Raw genomic sequence first — 22,430 nt, 5'->3', positions numbered from 1 at the left:
TTCTTGTATCAAAACTTAATAATCTGCCACTGATTGGAGAAGCTGTTACTGTATGACTAATATATTAGAGCTAACTGTACTATATTGTATATTTTTGAGTGAGATGAGTGATGAAAAATTATGGTTTTTACTTTTGAGAAGCCCAGATCCCAGTAATTTTGAAATTGGTATGCCTGTTACTAAAGTATGATATGACAGTATTATGGAGACATAACATTTCATGTATTTCCATCTTCTTAAAACCCTCTAAACACAGTAAGGAAAACCAATGCTGAAGTACAAGTGCTGCTTCCCCTAGACACTGGTGCATCACCTAAGACACTTGGGCCAGCATCTGCTGGGCAGTGCTAACAGATGGAAGACATTAATCATCTGCTTGGTGTTCCCACCTTGTCCATCCAGCTTCTAATATAACCGCACTGAGCTACATGAGTCAGCATCTGGTCCCTCCAAAAGTTAGTGCATCACTTCTAAAGCAAAAAGGAAGAAGTTCACACTTCCGAGCCCTGAATCATTGCCAGAAGTATCCGTGGCGCCCCAAGGTTTCAGACTCCCTGAAGATCTTTAGCTCCCTGGATACCAAAGTAAAGACATATCTGAAAACTACAAAAAAAAAAACAAAAAAAAAACCAAACAGGTGGGTGGTCATATACAGGACTGTACCCCCAAGCAATATAAATGGTATTTGTTCCCACCATGGATTCACTGCTTTTAAGGATCAAAATACAGAAGACAGCAACATTCAACATTTAAGGTGGTTTTCTTAATAAAAAAATGCACTAAAAAATGTGAATAAGTCAAACTTTTATTTTTCGGAAGCAAAAAGGACAAGTGGTGACTTGCCTTTGGAAAAGACATTAATATCAGAGTAATCAACTATCTATCTCATAGAGACAGCAGCCTAAGAAAGACTCTGTTATCATACAGCTCTCAAAGGAAGTTCTATTAAATACATCTCAGAACAATATGTTTTTAACAAAAACCAACAAAACAAAAACATCGACAACAACAAAAAATTAAAAAGAATCCATGAAGTGGTATTTGAAGAAAGAAAAAGGAAAATCTGGAAGTCTTAAATATTGAGAGTTCTCTATTAAAATCAAGGAGGCCCAAATCCTAAAACAGAAAAAAAAAAAAAGAAAAACACATGTTAAAACACAATCTTTTAAAAGAATCCAATGAGGTTTTTATAGATGCACATTTTAATGCTTCAGTTGTTCAAGACATTTTTTCTTACACTAGGAGCACTTCTGTAAGTACTGCTGGAGATTAAACGAATGACAATGCAGAGATATGCCTTCTCAACGGGCCCTTCAAGTTTTAAATTTGGGTCTGGAATTTCAATTACATGTTTTTATAACAGGCTGCAGAAAATGGTATTGTTTTTTAAATTACATTTGCTTACTTTTTACACATTATAATTTTAAAACGGTCTATATACTTTAAAAAGAGAAACAACAACTTACATGTGAAAATAAAGTTATGTGAAATGACACAATCCTTCTCATAAAGTAGGAGTAACAATTTCCAAAATGAAAATACTTAATACAAAATGAAGTAGTTAGTGGGAGCTGGGGTGGGAAGTGGAGAACAACCAGTGGAAGGCACAGAAGGCCTAGGTTCTAGATTCAGTTTTGTACTGATTAGCTGTGTATCTTAGTCTCAGCTTCCTTAGATCTCAATTTCCTCCCTGGTAAGGAGAGGCAGATGGCTCTCTATGCTTTGTTTCAATTTTAAAACCCAAAGGCTCTTACACTTTGTAAGGAAAGGTCTGAAAAATTTTTGGACAATGAGTTGAATAAGCTCCTCAGATCTTGACAGGCAGGGTCTGTCACTGTTCAATCTTCAGGACAGTAACTAGAAAACATATCCCATAATTTTACTGGGAGAAAAGAAAAAAATCTACCCTAAGGGCAAAATTATACTTCATATCCTATTTATACACGAAACACAGAAAGTGAATGGTTATTCTCTTCCAGGCTTCTAGAAGCTCTCTCTGAAAGAGAGTCAACTGAAAATCCTAGGATTATGACTGTGCCAAAACAACCAGTCTGTGTTTCTCTCTGCCTTACTGAAAGCTGCTAGACAGTTCTAGGGTTGACTAATAATTTTCGTGGGCAGGACCAAACTTCAGGTTAAAATAAGTACTTGTAGTAGTTTCAGGGTTGAAACTCCATTAACTTTCAGGTTTAGGAAAGGAGAAGAAAAGAATGAAGTTTAAAGATCATGCTGATCCTAAGAAGGACGGACAGTAGAAAAAATATGCTTTATTATCTATAACACATACTTTCATCATAACCATTGTATAAACCTTTGGGCTCTTTTTGCTTTGATGTTATTTTTTTCTTATGAACTTTGTCCTTTAACTATATTCACTACAAAGAAGCAATATGAATTGTGAACTGCAAGAGCTATGTGCATATACAAAAATGCTTTATAAAAAGTTAAGCCTGCATGTTCTGATAAGCAAAACTACAGATTTACAACACTAGATGATCTCTTAAATCTCCCCAGGTTCTCAAATTCTCATAATTTTATACAGATAAGTAAGATTACATACACATATCACTTACTGTTTCTTTTAAACAGTATTCATGGATATAACTGTGTTTTCCTAAATGTCTCATTGGTAATACTCAGTCTTGTAAGTCTGGTTCCATAGTAATCTATAATGTAACTACTTCCATCTGAAGGTCCAACAATCTAGAAGAGAAAAGGTTGCAAATTACCCATTTTACAGAAGATACTTAAAAAATATTTTGAGTTTACTTCTCTCAGGTGTTAATAAAATTACTTCAGTAGCACCAGAAATACAACTTAAACTAACTCAAGCAAAAAAAGTAATTTAGTAGCTCATGCAGTGAAAAGGGCACTGGGGAAGCTCACAGGATTAAGAGAGCTGGGGGAACTAAGGCCTCAAGAACTGAAATGCCACACCACACGAGGCCCTTGGTTTGGCCTCCCTGCCTTTATTCCACAGACACGTGCTCCCAATTGGTTGCCAACTTCTAGATACATATCTTGGCAGTTTCCAATAGAATGTAAAATTTTCTTCCTCAGTGTATATACATCAATTTCAGGGAAGAACTTTGACAGATGTGCCTGGTTTTTATGCCTGTTGTTGAACAAACTACTGTATCCAAGGGAATAGGATTAATATTGGCCAAGCCAGGCTCCCTCTGGGAGATGATGTAATATGACTGACAGTCCTACCAGAACCGCGTGGAATGGAAAAGGAAGAAATAAACACACACACACATACACACACTCATCATAAGAGTCTTGTCCATTTAATCACATTTGTGACAATCCACTTAATGTGATCTCTACAACTTATCCTGTAAGATAATAATCTTCAAACTGCAGCCTTAGGGGTACATAGGATTTACAAAGGTATATGCAGGCCCAGAAAGCTGGAATCCACTTTGAAATCCTTAATTCACATAAATACTCTTTGTGAAAATGATCCACCTGATATCACACTAGAATAAAAGCATCATGCTAGGTCCCAAGCCCACTTCCCTTTCCCTGTGGTCCTTTCTCCAACTTGACAACAGTAAAGCATGCCTCCCCCATCAAAATACACTTGAGTCTCATAATGGCATATTGCCTTGAGGTATAAAAATCTCTGATGTGTCAAAGAAGGGGATAATTCAAAATATTGGAGTCAGGGATGTCTCTTTTAATCAAGAGTCCAAAAAGACTCTCTGTCACTTGTTTAAAAGATGCATTCCTAGTAAAATTTGACTTTTTTTTAGCTTATGATTTGCTAATATCTGTAACAGGTTTATGCTATTTTGATCAAACTGTATATCAATAATTACATTAAAGTGGATATTTTAAGTTCTATGCTATTTGTATTCTGTAGATACATTTTAAAATTGATGTAACAGTTTTATTTAAATAGGTCAATATTTGCAAACTAGAAATGATATCCTTTGCAACTTTTTAAGCTTGTGATGGAAAACTGAAATGTCAACTTAAAACATGTGAGGATAGGGGTTTTCTTAAGAAAAAAATTCTTTTAGGGGTTATGCAACCAGAGTTTGAAGAACACTACTATAGAACATTCATCATTTTAAAGATAAATTTGGTTTTAACGGCTATTCAACAAATACTTAATTCCTATAGTCCAGGCACCATGCTAGACGTTATACACAGAACAGTGAATAAGACAATCTGCCAACAGAGGGTTTATTCTAGTGAACTATAAATGTTAATATTCAAATAATACTAGATACCTTGCTAGGTGCTGTCATGTACTTGAACTTCCTCCAAAGATCAAATTGCTTTGTCTTGACATTTATGAATGTGATTAATGAATTTAAATAAAAATTAAAACATTTTCAATAGCAAAGTCACAGAGGAAACTAGTATGTGTATTAAGCAAAGAAAGAAAAGAATGGGTGACTAGAATTTACAACATGTTTTGAGACTCTGCAAAAGAAACAAAGAAAAAGGAAAGCCTAGCAAGTAGAAATAGGTTAAATCATGTGGTTAAAAACTGGCCTAACCTGGAATATGTGTGTAGATTGGAACAAGGCCTTTGCTCTATTATCTTTTTCTTCCTATGCCATCTCCTCTGACACTCTCACTTACTCCTGTCAAAAAAAAAAAAAAAAAGATTTCAAAAGTTGAAAATAAAGAAAAAAAGATGGTTGGATGGCCTTTTACTATCATGCATTTCTAATAAGCCCACCCATGGCTCACTTGACTTTCTCAGGAAATATAACTATTTAACTAAAAATTGATTAGGGCCCAGATGTTTTACAATCTTGGCAAGTTAGCAGTTAACACATAGAAGAATGGTATGATGTTGTTTTGGTCTTCTGTTCCCCCTATCCTGTAGATAAGTTAGCCCTAAAGATTACAGTTTTATTACCTGGTAATACATGGTCCAAATTTGTATATAATTTAGCAATCTTATTATAGCATTTCTTTCCCTTCAAAGTATGTAATTCTGGCTCCTCAACAACTGGTTCTATTGTGGTAGATCCTCTTTCTTCAGATTTGATTCAGCCTGGGCATGTAATCAATCACCAATGAGTTGATAATCTATGAGACAAGTTCAATGGGAGACTTATCTGCTTTTAAGAAGGTGTGTGTGAGAGGAAAAGGGTGGTTTCCACCTCTGAAAGTAATGATACAAGAAGTGATCCTAAGCAATGGAACTGAAGATAGCAAAGGGAAGGAAGGAAGAAGGGAAGAAAGGAGGGAGAGAAGGAAGGAAAGGAGGGAATAATGTATTTGGGTCTTTAAGTTCTAAATTAACAAATCTTAGAACTACCAAATCTCCAGATTCTTGGTATAGAAGATGTACAGCCAATTTGTTCACTGACAACAAAGTATGAAACCTAAAGTTATGTTTATTTCTCTGCTAAGAAATAGCCTGAAGCCAAATTTTATTTCATGAAGTATTTCTGTTTGATAAGCTGGGGCAGATTTCTGAAATCTATGGGGAGAAGAAAGACCACTTAATAATTAATGGACCAATAGGTTGCTACAGGCCTTCATCTTCCAAGAGGGGAATCAGGAGGGCCTATGCTGTGAAAAGCTATTCTGTACAAAGGGGTGTTAACGTATCTTGTGTGAGAAGCCCTGAAGCCACAAGGAAGCAACTTCATATCCTTCTATATGAGTTTCCTGTTGGCTACTGTAACAAATAACCACAAAGTCAGTGGATTAAAACAATAGACATTTACTCTTACAGTTCTGGACCCCATAAGTCTAAAATCAAGGTATCAGTAAAGTCACATGCCCTGCAGAGACTCTGGGGCAGAACCCATGCTAAGGCACCCCTTGGCATTGCTGGCTTGTGGCCACATCACCCTGATCTCTTGGGGTGAAGGTCTTCACATCACCCTGATCTCTTGGGGTGAAGGTCTTCACATCACCTTCTTTACTGTGTCTGTGTCTGTGTCTTTTCTACTGCCTCCTATAAGGACACTTGTCATTGGATTTAGGGCCCATCCAGATAATTTAAAATAACCTCTTCATATGAAGATACTTAATCACATCTGCAGAGACCCTTTTTCCAAATAAGACAATATTCACAGGTTCCAGGGATCTGATACAGGCATCTTTCGTCTTATCACACCCCCATTTTATGAAGATCGCTGGTGGTGGTTTGGAGGAATTGGGTGAAATTTGATTTCTTCTTTCCTGTAATTTCTGATTGTTTTCAACCATGAAATTTTATTTGCAGCTTAAATGCAAAAAAAATCTTTGAATTGTTTACTTAAAGGAGTAGGCTTTTCTATAGGTGGAAAGTCTATAGAAAGAAGAGTAAATCAGAAAACTCTAGAAGTTCACATTAAAGTCAAGAATGTTAAGCAGTGATCACCAAATTTCCTGTTTTTCTGTTCTTAATCTTTCATCTCCACTATAATTCTCCATAATCCCAGTCACCCACCCATAGGTACCCACACAAATAATGGGCATATATTTAACTTGGTATATGACTTGGATATTTATTCTTGAAAAAAACATTTGATTTTCTTTGGATACCCATTTTTAATTATCCAAATGATACTGTTGTAGATCTTGTTCAATTTCAAACAATTTTCACAGTACACTAAGATTTTAGGACATTTCCATGGTAGCTGTACGTACAACAGGTAAGTGCTTGTAGCTGCTGCCTGGTGTTACATCCATTCTCCACATCTAGGTTAACTCCAACTTCCTCCTACCACAGACAGTACTACAACAGACAGAGTTGTCCCCTGTCCCCTGGTGGAGAGAAGTATGAACATTTGGGGATAAATGCCCAGAAGTACCTCTTTATTTACACATTAGTTATTTGGGTGATTTTGTGAATCACCTTTAGTTTACTGGGCTCATTTAACTGTTAAATTCCCTATTATCTTATTGACTTGCATATTCCACATATAAATTCCTACTGTTAAGTGTCCCCAATGGCTCAAGCAGTAAAGAATCCACCCGCAGTGCAGAAGACGTAGGAGACGTAGGTTTGACCCCTGGGTTGGGAAGATCCCCTGAAGGAGGAAATGGCAACCCATTCCAGTATTCTTGCCTGGAGAATCCCATGAAAAAAGGAGCCTGGAGGGATATAGTCCATAGTATTGCAAAGAGTCAGACATGACTGAGCAACTGAGCCCACATCCCCCACAGTGTTCTTTAACTCAGCCTATTAACTGTTATTTGGTCAGTTCATGGTATCCTTTTTAGAAATAATTAACATTTTTTAATTTTAATGTATCAAATAATTTTTTTCTTTATGGTTTATGTTTTTTGGATCTTGTTTAAGAAGACAACCCATCTAATGTCATGAAGATATTTTCTTCAATTAGCTTTATATAAAAGTTTATCTTCTCCTAGGTATTTACCCTTAAAGAACTGAACAGGGGCTTAAACTGATACTTGTACACAAATATTCACTGCAGCATTATTCACAACACCCAAAATGTGGAAACAACCCAAGTGTCCATCAACAGATGAACAGATAAAAGAAATGTGGTATATACGTACAATGGAACATTATTATTCAGCCATAAAAAGGAATGAAATTCTGATACATGCCACAATATCAATGGACCTTGAGAACATTGTGCAAAGTGAAATAAACCAAACATAAAAGGACAAATAGTGTATGATTCCACCTATATGAAATATCTAGAAAGCAAGCAAATTCGTTGGGATATAGTAGATTGGAGGTTACCAGTGACTGGGGGATGGAGAAAAGAGGAGTTACTGCTTAATGGATGCAGAGTTTCTGTTTTGGGAGATGAAAAAGTTTTGGAAATAGATACTGGTGACAGTTGCATAACACTGCAAATGTAATTAATGCAAAGAACTGTACACTTAAACAGGTTAAAATGGCAAATTTTGTATTGTATATATATTTTTTACTACACAGAAAACAGCTTACTTTATCTGAACTTTAATAATGTTGTAGTTTTGTTTGTAATTTATAAACTTTTGATTTTGTTACTGGAAAATGTATTTTTGTTTTTATATATTTAATTAGCATTCTAACAAAAATAAGTTAAAGGAAGAAAAGATGGTTGCCAGGTCAGTTCAGTTCAATCCAGTCACTAAGTTGTGTCTGACTCTTTGCAACCCCATGAACCGCAGCACGCCAGGCCTCCCTGTCCATCACCAACTCCCAGAGTTTACTCAAACTCATGTCTGTCGAGTCAGTGATGCCATCCAGCCATCTCATCCTCTGTTGTCCCCCTTTCCTCCTGCCCTCAATCTTTCCCAGCATCAGGGTCTTTTCAGATGAGTCAGCTCTTCACATCAGGTGGCCAAAGTATTGGAGTTTCAGCTTCAACATCAGTCCTTCCAATGAACACCCAGGACTGATCTCCTTTAGGATGGACTGCTTGGATCTCCTTGCAGTCCAAGGGACTCTCAAGAGTCTTCTCCAATACCACAGTTCAAAAGCATCAATTCTTCTGCGCTCAGCCTTCTTTATAGTCCAACTCTCACATCCATACATGACTACTGAAGAAACCATAGCCTTGACTAGACAGACCTTTGTTGGCAAAGTAATGTTTCTGCTTTTTAATATGCTTTCTAGGTTGGTCATAACTTTCCTTCCAGGGAGTAAGTGTCTTTTAATTTCATGGCTGCAATCACCATCTGCAGTGATTTTGGAGCCCAGAAAAATAAAGCCTGACACTGTTTTCACTGTTTCCCCATCTATTTGCCATGAAGTTATGCGAGCAGATACTATTATCTTAGTTTTTTGAATGTTGAGCTTTAAGCCAGCTTTTTCACTCTCCTCTTTCACCTTCATCAAGAGGCTCTTTAGTTCCTCTTCACTTTCTGCCATAACCATGGTGTCATCTGCATATCTGAGGTTATTGATATTTCTCCCAGCAATCTTGATTCTAGCTTGTGTTTCTTCCAGCCCAGCGTTTCTCATGATGTACTCTGCATATAAGATAAATAAGCAGGGTGACAATATACAGCCTTGATGTACTCCTTTTCCTATTTGGAACCAGTCTGTTGTTCCATGTCCAGTTCTAACTGTTGCTTCCTGACCTGCATACAGATTTCTCAAGAGGCAGGTCAGGTGGTCTGGTATTCCCCTCTCTTTCAGAATTTTCCACAGTTTATTGTGATCCACACAGTCAAAGGTTTTGGCATAGTCAATAAAGCAGAAATAGACGTTTTTCTGGAATGCTCTTGCTCTTTCGATGATCCAGCGGATGTTGGCAATTTGATCTCTGGTTCCTCTGCCTTTTCTAAAACCAGCTTGAACATCTGGAAGTTCACAGTTCATGTATTGCTGAAGACTGGCTTGGAGAATTTTAAGCATCACTTTACTAGCATGTGAGATGAGTGCAATTGTGCAGTAGTTTGAGCATTCTTTGGTTATCAGTAAGTACTTTTAAACCTAAACTTTATCAAACAGATGTGATCCCTTAGTTACTTACTGGCTTTGCCTTGTTGTTGAAGTCATATGGCTTAGATAACTCAAATATCTTAAAATTTAAAATGTTATGATGAATTAATGAGTGAAGGACAAAAACAAACACTTCATGCAATTCTATCAATGTATCATTTTACTATCTAATCCATTTAAGAGCTTCTTCCATATAAAGAATGTAAATATTAACACTGGCAAGATCATATCATCTCCTGAAGATCTATTAACCTGGTGAAAAAGTAAAATGACACAGTTGTCTGCAATTAGAGGATAATGATGCAACCTATGTCCATCCCAATTCTCCAAAGAAGTAAATTCACATTCTCTTAAAAGTTAAATTACATGTTTGTGTTCAGAGCTGACTTCTGTATGTGGTTAATTTTAATATGAGACCACTAAAAAATCTAATTAGTCACATTTTAATTAAGCACTTAAAATTCCCACACAGTGCCAGAAATTATACAGTCAGATTCCCTGACTTCATTTGACTTAAACATTGGTTAGTATTAATCCTAAATGACCATTATAAACATCATTCCTCAAGAAATGAATAAAATTCAGCATTCTATCTCCTGAGGAAAACACAGCATTGGGTTCAGTCTTAGGACTACTTTGTTTTTTGAACATTCCTTTAATTCACTAAATAAAAATCTGCCCACAGGTATGTGAACTAAATGAAATCTACCTAATTAAGATCATGTGACAAAACAGAGACTACCCAAATTATCATCAGTCTCCTCAGTTTTCCAGGTCATTTCCCCAATATACCACTCCAGAGTTAAATAAATAAGAGAAAACTTGTTGGAACACTTGGTATCTAGTTTTTATACTGGAGAAGGCAATGGCATCCCACTCCAGTACTCTTGCCTGGAAAACCCCACGGACGGAGGAGCCTGGGAGGCTACAGTCCATGGGGTCGCTAAGAGTCGGACACGACTGAGTGACTTCACTTTCACTTTTCACTTTCAAGCATTGGAGAAGGAAATGGCAACCCACTCCAGTGTTCTTGCCTGGAGAATCCCAGGGACGGGGGAGCCTGGTGGGCTGGCGTCTGTGGGGTCGCACAGAGTCAGACACAACTGAAGCAACTTAGCAGAAGCAGCAGCAACAGTTTTTATATATTGCTGTCCTACAGCTAGTGAACTATCAAGGACTTGACCAACATTTCCGCTTTGGAAACAGATTTAGAGTGATTACACATTTAGTCCTTCTTTTGATCAAGACCATGTATTTCATGGTGCAAGGGCACAGGTTATATATTTGACAAAATCAACTGGCTTACACAGAAGTGAACCTATAACCTGAATCTTATTTATGCTCTGAACTGAAAAGCCTAGGCTCTTAAAATTTCAGTAAAATTCAAGAATTTAGACGAGATAAAATCAAGATACTCTTCTTTTATTTTTCAGCCTGCAGTTCCCACAGAGATGACTGCCCAGCATGGCTTATGGCTTATGGGATTTTAGCTCCCCGATCATGGGCTGAAACAGGTCCTTGGCAGTGAGAGCATGAAGTCCTAACCACCGGACTGCCAGAGAATTTCTCCAATGAGATATTTCTGATAATAAGTGGGATGTTATTCTCACAACACTTCTGAGAGAGTGAGATTTTAAGTTCCTTTCAGGCAAGGACCCCAACTTATACCTAAATGGTGCTAAGTCATTTTCACTTATGGTATAAAACCTGCTATTTATACTTTATCATACCAACTTTTATTTTTGTTCATTAGCTCATGTGCTCTATGAAATTTAGAACTTTAAAGACCTAAAGAAAAGCACTCACTTTTAAAAAACTACCATTTTTAACCTATCTTCCCTATAATTGGCACAAAGACACACTTTTCACAAGTTACACTGCATTCAGCTCAAATCAGCAAAAATTTTGAGAGAATATGTTGAGCATACTATTAGTACTACAGGAGATTAATAAAAATCTTTCTCCTCAAGAAATTTATGTGTGAAAAATCAAACCTGGTGTGTAAAGCTAAAAAAAATAATACAAAAACAACATATAACCCAGTGCTAAAATGAGTTATATATGTGTGTGTGTGTTCAGTGGCTCAGTCGTGTCTGACTCTTTGCAACCCCATGGACTGTAGCCTATCAGACTCCTCTGTCCATGGAATTTTCCAGGCAAGAACACTGGAAGGGGCTACCATTTCCTACCCCAAGAGATCTTCCTGACCCAGGGATCAAACTCACGCTTCTTGCATCTTCTGCACTGGCAGGTGGATTCTTTACCACTGCACCACCTGGGAAGCTCCCCAACTTACATATATTAAATGCCAAACTAATGAGATATTTAATAAATTTATTTATAAAATTAAAACTGTCTTGGAGATTATATTGCTTTGTATATTTTGCTACTTACATAGTTAATAGTCTTTTAAGGAAATCTACTCTGCAATGTTGATAGGAATGAAAATGAATTTTTAAAAATTATCACAAAGAATCTTGACATACTTCATTTTAAAAAACTTTCTACATTCCAACATATATTTCCATTTTCCCTCTATCCATCTTCATCTTTCTGATTTGTGGCTGTCTTGTCTCTACTTAAGAGAATAAATTTTCTTTTCTTTCTGTTGGTGAAGTACACATCAGTGGTTTTGATATAATTAAAAACGTTCATTGTGTGAGTGAGAAAAGAGGTTTAAATAAAATCAAATATTCTCATATTTTTTCTGATAAAAAAGCAAATTACCTAATTTATCCTTCACGATATGTATGAATACATATAAGCATAAAATGAGTGTTTTAAAGTTTTCAGACCTGCCTTATGAATAACTATATACACAGCAGTTATACACAAAGTTGCCTATAATTGAAAAACTGTATGCTATACATGTACCACTGATTTAAACTCTGTTGAATGCACAAAACAAATGAATTAATTCTATGTATTGTTTTATACCATTCATTCACACAGTGCTATTTGCATATTTTTTTAAAACAAAAAAAAGAAAAAATTTAAAAGTTTACTAACAGATAAACTCATGAAAGCATTTTTAGTAAGTATAGATATATTTAAAGCTTACTTACCTTAGTAATATATGCATTATACTTTACAGTGTTTTAGTTCAAAGATGAAATAACCAGACCTATTTTTTTTAAGGAGGATTTTCCTGGATTTTTCTTATAAACACTGTGAAGTAAAGTATGTTTTTATAGGTCTTGAGTTCATGCACAATATAGTTCTGGGATCACAGCCCAAAAGAAAAAACACTGCAATTCATTGGGGAGTAATATTTAATGGTAAAAAGAAAAGAATTAGGGATGGAGAAAATAAAGAAGAAAAGAAGAATAAACAAAGATGATAGAATGTAAAAGGTTTATAAGAAATTGAAAAAGTATATCCAAGACAAAAATATTAACATAATTTATGATATTTATAGTAAAAACTTACTTGATTGACTGAAAAAATAATTCTCTAAAACGAATACATTCAACATCACATGTCAAATATATTAAACAACAGGTAGAATAAGGCTATATATCTTACTTAGCTACTTTTGAAAAAAGTAATTTTTCCCCTGGTCTGAAAGCAGTCTACAGTGGTCATCCCTATTAAAATGTCTTATTTAGGGAAACCTAGTGTAGAAATTCAAACATTCTAAATCTACCTCAATAATTGGTTGATGTGATAGTCTCAATTCTAGATATTTAAGAAAAGAACTATTAGTTCTGAAAAGTTCATTTATGCGTGTACCAGAAAATAGTGGCTGAAAGAACTATTAGTTCTGAAAAGTTCATTTATGCGTGTACCAGAAAATAGTGGCTGAATCAACAAATAAACTCTATAATTTGACATAAATAAAGCTACAAAGCACTGATATTACCAAAGAAAGAACCTAGAGTGAAATATTAACTAAATGGTTGGGTTTTAAAGATACTGAATTCTGTATACCTTAAAGAATCCCAATAGTACATTAAGTTCCTTGGATCCTCATTTAAGTGAGAAACCCATTTCCAAGCATATGTGCAGAAGAACCTTAGCCTCTTCATGCCTGCTTGCCTGTCCCACAGTCAGAGAAGGCAGGATATTTGGTTAGGCATATGTTTATGAATAAAGACAGGAAAATTCCAACTTTAAAACCAAATATTTTCCTTGTTTAATTCTGGTATCTTATTGGTCCATATGTTGCCTCCTCCTCACAGTATGGTCCCCTCCTCACAGTATGTTACCAAAATTCTCCTAGATTTTGACTTTCTTTTAGAGCATAAGGATAACATCAAGCAGACAGAATTAAGGAATAGAAATACTGTATGAAAAAGAAGAGCAAAACCGATGATAATCTAAATACACACTGACACACTTGCTGAAGACATGAGGTGCTCCATAAATGATTACTGAAATGCTGTTTTGTGACATTTGTTGTGATAAATTCATCTCTTCTCTAATTTAAGAATCCCCCTGAGTTAACCACAACCAGTTCAGTAGGAACTATCTGGTGGGAAATATCTGGTGGAAATAGGAATAGGAAATATCTGGTGAACTTCTGAATGCTTAAGGTTAGCATTTCACAAACCTCTGCAGCAGAAGAAAACGAGGCTAACACAGAGAAGCAGAGATGAAGAGGAGGAGAGTGGTGAGTACATCATTTGACTATGGATTTGGTCTTGTCCAAGACGAGCCCCACTCCTGGATTTTCCAGAGCACTCCCAGACATTCCTGTTTTCTTTTTTGGCTGCAGCTAGCTGGATTTCAGTTTGTACAATTTGCAGCCAAGAGAATACTAGTATAGAGAACCTGTCCAGTGCAAAAACATTTTGTTTCTGCCTCTACAAATTCATATGTAAATACAAGACTCCCACCAGTGTCCTCTTACAGTGAGTGACAATGCAGCTGTAACAGGAAAAGAGACAATAAGTTGGAAATATTTATAACCTTAATCCCTCTTAGAGGTTCATACTGCAAGTTTTTAAGCTTCTGAGAAGTTATCCAGTAAAGAAATCTCTGTATCTCAGTTGCACTCACCTTTACAAATCATATTTGAGCACAGATCCTTTTTAAAGAAGTTCTTATGTCTTTTAGAACTACTAATTGAACACAGGTTGGAAAATGCTACTTGGAAACATGGCCATGGATCCTTCAGATCTAGCATCTGAAGAAAAATGAAAAAGCATTCCTACCTGTTTTATAACATACTTAAAATGTACCTCAGAACTCAAATTTGAATGTAAAAGTAGTTCATCTTCTAGATTGAAACTAACTCACCTGCATTGAAATAAGAATGAAATCAATTAGGCTCCCAATTCCACAAAACCCCACAGTGCAAAACTTTAACAAACCTAGAAAAGAAGGTAAAGTCATTTACAACCTGGAAGGCCTTATAAATATTAATAAACTTTTCCATTTCCCAATAAATCATTACATATACCACAAATGCTTTATATCAAGAGTATAAAATTAACACTTAAAAAAAATCAAATCTTCACCTAAAAATATGAGAAAAGTTTAAAAGACCCTCTACATAGAAAAACTACAAAAAATGATTCATTCACTTAAACAATATGATCTGAAGTAAAAACTCAATGTAATTTTACAAAACTTAAGAGAAGAGGCCTAAGAAAATAAATCTTTAAATCTCAGCACACAGCATTACAGAACATCTTTTAGTCCTAAACCCTTATTTATGTACACTTAATACACTGTAGATACAAATTTTAATATATATTTATAGTAGAAAGTTAAATACTGTCAAGGCATAAAAAAGTAATCTGGGAAAAAAACACTGATTAGTAACCCAATTATCTTCAATTTATCCTATACGTTTTTCCTAAGCAATCTTATGTTTCTTATTAGGTCTATGGTCAAAATCACCAATTCTGTGTACACCTCTGTCCTTGGCTCCAACCTTAGAGCTACGGTACTAAAACAGATGATAACAGAGCACAGAATCTAGGACATATAATAATACAACATAAAAACATGATGATGAAATCAGAAGAGGCAGATTGAGGGTGGAGGGTGGGATGAGTAATCTCTCTTCTATATTTAAACCTGAGCTGCTCTCCAGACATCCCATTTGAGATATAAAGATGATATGAAGCAAGACTCTTCGTGAAAGGGTAGTTCTAAGCATCAACTACAAATAGATTCCAGCTAAAATTGTAAGAATGGATGAGATCACCTCCTGGCACACATTTGGAAATATACAAGTAAGACTGAAATATGTAGGTAAATTAGATGATTCCCCATTTCCCCCATTAGCATTAGATATACAGTAGAACAATGTTCTAAGCACTAGGATAACACATGCTGGAAATAATTTCTAAAATATTAAAATATAGACACTACGTAAAATAATGCTTTTGGTTCTCTTCAAAACACTTATCACCTACCTCATATTTTACATTTGTTTACCACCTGTCTCATGGAAGTCCCCTTAGAGAAGGGTCTTTTATCTGTCTTGTTTACTTCTGTGTCCTTAGTACCTACAACATTGCCTGGCACATGGGAGATGCTCAATATTTGTTAAAATGAATAAATCCTCTCAGTCTTTCTGTTTCCTGAAGACCCCGAACTTTTTATTCACCATCTTATACAACAATTCCTCTAATTATTTTTTCCATTAATTGCACTTTAGTATAGTTGCCCAAGGAAATTTATCCATTCATTCAGTATATGTATTATATCCATTCACTCATTTATTTCTAATTGCATTCCTCTTCACAGAGTATTTTGGAAATATCACAGTTTCCCTTCCTTCAGTTTGTTTATAAAAACAACATTAAGAATGGATCATGGACTCCTCTGGTGGTTCAGTTCAGTTTGGTCACTCAGTCGTGTCTAACTCTTTGTGTCCCCATGGATTGCAGCATACCAGGCTTCCCTGTCAATCACCAACTCCCGGAGCCTACTCAAACTCATGGCCATCAAGTCAGTGATGCCATCATACCATCTCAGCATCTATCATCCCCTTCTCCTCCCGCCTTCACTCTTTCTCAGCATCAGGGTCTTTTCCAATGAGTCAGTTCTTCCCATCAGGTGGCCAAAGTACTGGAGTTTCAGCTTCAGCATCAGTTCTTCCAATGAATATTCAGGACTGATTTCCTTTAGGATGGACTGGTTGGATCTCCTTGCAGTCCAAGGGACTCTCAACAGTCTTCTCCAACACCCCAGTTCAAAAATATCAATTCTTTGGTGCTCAGCTTTCTTTATAGTCCCATTCTCACATCCATACATGACTACTGGAAAAAGCATAGCTTTGACTAGACGGACCTTTGTTGGCAAAGTAATGTCTCTGCTTTTTAATACGCTGTCTAGGTTGGTCATAGCTTTTCTTCCAAGGAGTAAGCGTCTTTTAATTTCGTGGCTGCAGTCACGATCTGCAGTGATTTTGGAGCCCAAGAAAATAAAGTCTCTGTTTCCATTGTTTCCCCATCTATTTGCCATGAAATGATGGGACCAGATGTCATGATCATAGTTTTCTGAATGCTGAGTTTTAAGCCAACTTTTTCACTCTCCTCTTACACTTTCATCAACAGGCTCTTTAGTTCTTCTTTGCTTTTGGCCATAAGGGTGGTGTCATCTGCATATCTGAGGTTTTTGCTACTTCTCCCAGCAATATTGATTCCAGCTTGTACTTCATCCAGCCCAGCATTTTGCATGATGTACTCTGCATGTAAGTTAAATAAGCAGGGTGACAGTATACAGCCTTCACCTACTCCTTTCCCAATTTGGAACCAGTCTGTTGTTCCACGTCCAGTTCTAACTGTTGCTTCTTGACCTGCATACAGATTTCTCAAGAGGCAGGTCAGGTGGTCTGGTATTCCCATCTCTTTAAGAATTTTTCAGTTTGTTGTGATCCACACAGTCAAAGACTTTGGCGTAGTCAATAAAGCAGAAGTAGATGTTTTTCTACAACTCACTTGCTTTTTTGATGATCCAATGGATGTTGGCAATTTTGTCTCTGGTTCCTCTACCTTTTCTAAATCCAGCTTGAACATCTGGAAGTTCATGGTTCATGTACTCTTAAAGCCTGGATTGGAGAATTTTGAGCAATACTTTGCTAGCATGTGAGATGAGGGCAATTGTGTAGTAGTCTGAACATTCTTCAGCATTGCCTTTCTTTGAGATTGGAATGAAAACTAACCTTTTCCAGTCCTGTGGCCTCCGCTGTTTTCTGAATTTGCTGGCAAACTGAGTGCAGCACTTTAACAGCATCATCTTTTAGGATTTGAAATAGCTCACCTGGAATTCCATCACCTCTACTAGCTTTGTTCGTAGTGATGCTTCCTAAGGCCCACTTGACTTCACACTCCAGGATGTCCGGCTCTAGGTGAGTGATCACACCGTCATGGTTATCTGGGTCATTAAGATCTTTTTTGTATAATTCTTCTGTGTATTCTTGCCACCTCTTCTTAATATCTTCTGCTTCTCTTAGGTCCATACTGTTTCTGTCCTTTATTGCACCCATCTTTACATGAAATGTTCCCTTGGTATCTATAATTTTCTTGAAGAGATCTGTAGTCTTTTCCATTCTATTGTTTTTCTCTATTTCTTTGCATTGATCACTTAGGGAGACTTTCTTATCTCTCCTTGCTAATCTTTAGAACTCCACATTTAGATGGATATATCTTTCCTTTTCTCCTTTGCCTTTTGCTCCTCTTCTTTTCACAGCTATTTCTAAGGCCTCCTCAGACGACCATTTTGCTTCCTAAGGCCCACATGACTTCGCATTCTGGTGGTCCAATGCTTAAGAATTTGCCTGCCAATGTAGGGGTCATGTGTTTGATCCCTGGTCCAGAAATATTCCACAGGCCATTGGGCAACTAAGCCCTAGCACTACAACACTGAGTCTGCAAGCCACAACTAGAGAGCAGCCCCCACTCACCACAACTAGAGAAAGCCCGTGTGCAACAACAAAGACCCAGCACAGCCAAAAAAAAAAAAGAACGGTATGAAAAACGTTTGTCTTCAATGAACTGCTACTCTATGAAGAAAATGGAACTGTGCCAGCGCCTCTGCCCTCCTGATGCCCTCTTCCAATGGTGCTCTTTCATCTCAGGGTACTTCAGAGAATTCTTCAAGCATGCCATTCCCCTCAACAGCCCCAGCACTCTATCGCACGTCTCCTATTTATTTCCACCATGGTGTTGATCAGAAATTATTTCTTGGTTTGTTCATTAATTCTCTGTCTTCCTATGCCATGTAAACTCCTGAAGACAGGGTTCTCATCGGTCTTATTCAAGTCAATTCCTTGAACCGTAGGGCAGAGTTTGATGAATATTTGTTATATGACTATCAAAAAACTAGAAACAATCTATGATCAAGTTGAAAAACACAAAGTAGCATACACTTTAAACAGCATTTATTAAAACTGAAAATGACCAGGACCCTGTGGTGCTCCTGGCCTTTTTGTCCCCTGTTTTCTTTTTTGAAGGGAAGAGAATCCAGCCTCCATGACCTTTCCTGTGTTCCAAAGGGCAGATATGAACAGTTGCTAAACAGGGGAGGAGCAGCCAACAAGCCAACAGAGGCCAGGAATCAGAGAGGCTCATCAAGATTAGGGCTTCCCTGATAGTTCAGTTGAAAAAGAATTTGCCTGCAATACAGGAGACCCCGGTTTGATTCCTAGGTTGGGAAGATCCCCCGGAGAGAGGGTACGCTATCCACTCCAGTATTCTTGGGCTTCCCTTGTAGCTCAGCTGGTGTAAAGAATCTGCCCGCAATCAGGAGACCTGGGTTGGGAAGATCAACTGGAGAAGGGAAAGGGTACCCACTCCAGTATTCTGGCCAGCATTCCACGGACTGTATAGTCCATGGGGTCGCAAAGAGTCTACATGACTGAGTGACTTTCACTTTTTTCACGTTTCTTCAAGATTAACTGAGACCGGATGAGAGGTGTGCGGGCGCTCCACACAGGCTAACTTGTCAGCAGCCCCACCTTGAAACTAGTTCTATAGAGTGAAGTTGCTCAGTCGGGCCTGACTCCTTGCGACCCCATGGACTGTAGCCTACCAGGCTCCTCCATCCATGAGCTCCTCATCAAATCCTCCTGGGTTGGGACACATAGTTCTTGAGGGCAGGAGTCTGTAGTGTCCCTTCTTGTCTGGCAAAGCAATAAAGTTATTCTTTTCTACTTCATCCAAAACTGTCTGCAAGATTCGATTTGGCACCAGTATACAGAGGCTAATCTTTTTTATATCAAAACCAATGCAAACCATTACTTGTGTGTATTTCATTATTTTGAGCACCAACACTAATTTTTTAAAAGATGGAGGGAGGGATTTGTGAACAACCAAAAGTAGATTGACTTTTTTATCCAAGTAAAAAAGTTGTTAGGTCTCTTTGTACAGATCCTATTTGCTTATCAAGGAAAGAAATGATGTATTTAGATTTTAAAGTTTTGAAATTCCAAATAAAAATGTTTCTAATCAAGAAGGATCCATTTTTATCCTGAGTCATTACTGTCGTAGATATATTCTTCCAAAAAGATTATGCTGCCAGATGATATTCAAAAAGCTCATGTTTTCAGTGTACTTTATTTATACTTTAGTAACTTAAATTTTACATTTAAAGTATACAAATTCAATAAAAGGATTTATTTGGGTATAAAATAAAAAGCACAGAGATTAGTTTTTGGTATTTAAAAAAAATTGGGGGTATATTTTGCTTTATTACAGGTTGAGTCTTGCAAATACTCTTCTGTGTAACCATTTTAGAGAATGTAGATTATTTCATACTGAAGCTGCTTGTGCCAAAGCACAAGTGTTCTGTAATGATTTGGTAATTAGGTATCTCTACTCTTTTTCTGCCTATACCAATAAAGGAGAGCTTTCAAATCTTAGAAGAGTTTAACCTACAAATCCCTATACTTTTATTTGTCCCATGATCTGTGGATATAACATGCCAGTCCAAACTGGTAACTCCAAACTTAAAAAGAAAAAAGGAATAAAATAACCAAAGATTTTGAAGTTTGGGGCTTAAAAATATACAGCACTTTGTTATTCTCATAAGAAAATATTTACACTTAAAAGTATTATCACCATGAAAGGAGTATCTCTCTGCCCATTAACTGCTCCAAAAGAGCTATTATCTTTGAGAATCCATAATCTTTTAATGCTACAGATGGCCAAAACAAAATATACCAATTATTGCCATGTAAAGAAAAATCACAGATGTTAACACAGTTAAAAACACAAAGACAGAATATTAGAAAAATAAGGCTTCCTGGTGAAAAAAGGGTTCAGCTAAAGCAGCACACGTATGAGAATAAATCAATCAGAGGAAATAATGCTATATACATACAGTATCTATAAAGAAAAATTTTTCTTAAAGGAATGTTTGGATCTTATTAAATTTAATTTAATCTCACCCTCAACATATTTCCCTTATTTAATCCTAATATAAACTTTATATAATGAAGAAAAGAGACAGAGTTCTAGAAAAATATCTACTTCTGCTTCATTGACTATGCCAAAGCCTTTGACTGTGTGGATCACAACAAACTCTGAAAAATTCTCAAGAGATGGGAATACCAGACCACCTGACTTGCCTCTTGAGAAATCTACATGCAGGTCAGGAAGCAACAGTTAGAACTGGACATGGAACAACAGACTGGTTCCAAATGAGGAAAGGAGTACGTCAAGGCTGTATATTGTCACCCTGCTTATTAAACTTATATGCAGAGTACATCATGAGAAATGCCTAGCTGGATGAAGCAAAAGCTGCAATCAAAATTGCAGGAAGAAATATCAATAACTTCAGATATGCAGATGACAACGCCCTTACGACAAAAAGCAAAGAAGAACTAAAGAGCCTCCTGATGAAAGTGAAAGGGGAGAGTGAAAATGTTGGCTTAAAACTCAATATTCAAAAAACTAAGATCATGGCACCTGGTCCCAGCACTTCATGGCAAATAGATGGGGAAACAATGGAAACAGTGAGAGACTTTATTTTCTTGGGTTCCAAAATCACTGCAGATGGTGACTGCAGCCATGAAATTAAAAGACGCTTGGTTCTTGGAAGAAAAGCTATGACCAACCTAGACAGCATATTAAAAAGCAGAGACATTACTTTACCAACCAAGGTCTATCTAGTCAAAGCTACGGTTTTTCCAGTAGTCATGTATGGATGTGAGAGTTGGACCTACAGAAAGCTGAGCACCAAAGAATTGATGTTTTTGAACTGTGGTATTGGATAAGACTCTTGAGAGTCCCTTAGACTGCAACGAGATCAAACCAGTCAATCCTAAAAGAAATCAGTCCTAAATATTCATTGGAAGGACTGATGTTGAAGCTGAAGCTCTAATAGTTTGGTCACCTGATGCGAAAAACTAACTCATTAGGAAAGATACTGATGCTGGGAAAGATTGACGGCAGGAGGAGAAGGGGACAACAGAGGATGAGATGGTTGGGTGGCATCACTGACTCGCTGGACATGAGTTTGAGCCAGCTCTGGGAGTTGGTGATGGACAGGGAAGCCTGGTGTGCTTCAGTCCATGGAGTGGCAAAGCGTTGAACACGACTGAGAGAATGAACTGAACTGAACCTCACAGTGAAGATTCCTCTTTGATCTCTGGTGGGTAGCAAGATGGAAAGAATAAGATTAGCTTTGGTAGTTAGAAAGCAGAGCACTCAGAAACTTTAAAACTGCTCACTGAAGGGCTAATATAGAAGCAAAGTACTACAGTAAATAAAGCATGATCTCTTGAGCCAGAGTATTTGGGTTCAAATTCAGGTCACTAGATGAGTGTCCTTGGGTAAATCTCTTAATCTCATGACAAGTTCCCTATCCATAAAACAATGATGATAACAAATATATCAGAGTATAAAGCAAGACCTCCAGAGGTAGCAAATCCTTTAACCTCTCTGGTGACAATTTCCCTACCTGTTAAAGCAGATTTAAACAGGATGATAAACTCAGAGAGTTTTAAGGTTCAAATAAGGGGAGACATGTGAAAGTATTATTTAAACCAAAGCTATCATCAAATGTGACTCACTTTCAGAAGCATTAATAACTATGGTAAATGTATAACTTACAACCAGGAGGAAGGTGTGGGGAGGGATGCTAGGGGTAATAATCG

The 22,430-nt window shown here is 36.9% G+C and overlaps 1 protein-coding gene across 1 annotated transcript in view; it reads right to left on the bottom strand.

Annotated features, from left to right (window-relative positions):
- Positions 1-787: 787 nt before the first annotated feature.
- TM2D1 (TM2 domain containing 1) overlaps positions 788-22,430 on the bottom strand; it is a 46,838-nt gene continuing 25,195 nt past the window's right edge. Inside the window, exons 5-7 of the mRNA XM_043461139.1 lie at positions 14,615-14,688; positions 2,574-2,703; positions 788-1,116 (exon numbers count right to left, since the gene is read on the bottom strand). Of these exons, the coding sequence (XP_043317074.1) occupies positions 2,593-2,703; positions 14,615-14,688 (185 nt within the window). The 3' untranslated portion in view covers positions 788-1,116; positions 2,574-2,592. The remainder of the gene's footprint in view (positions 1,117-2,573; positions 2,704-14,614; positions 14,689-22,430) is intronic.

Source organism: Cervus canadensis, chromosome 2 (assembly GCF_019320065.1).
Source record: "Cervus canadensis isolate Bull #8, Minnesota chromosome 2, ASM1932006v1, whole genome shotgun sequence".
Taxonomy (NCBI): domain Eukaryota; kingdom Metazoa; phylum Chordata; class Mammalia; order Artiodactyla; family Cervidae; genus Cervus; species Cervus canadensis.
This window is presented reverse-complemented; position numbering and strand designations above follow the sequence as displayed.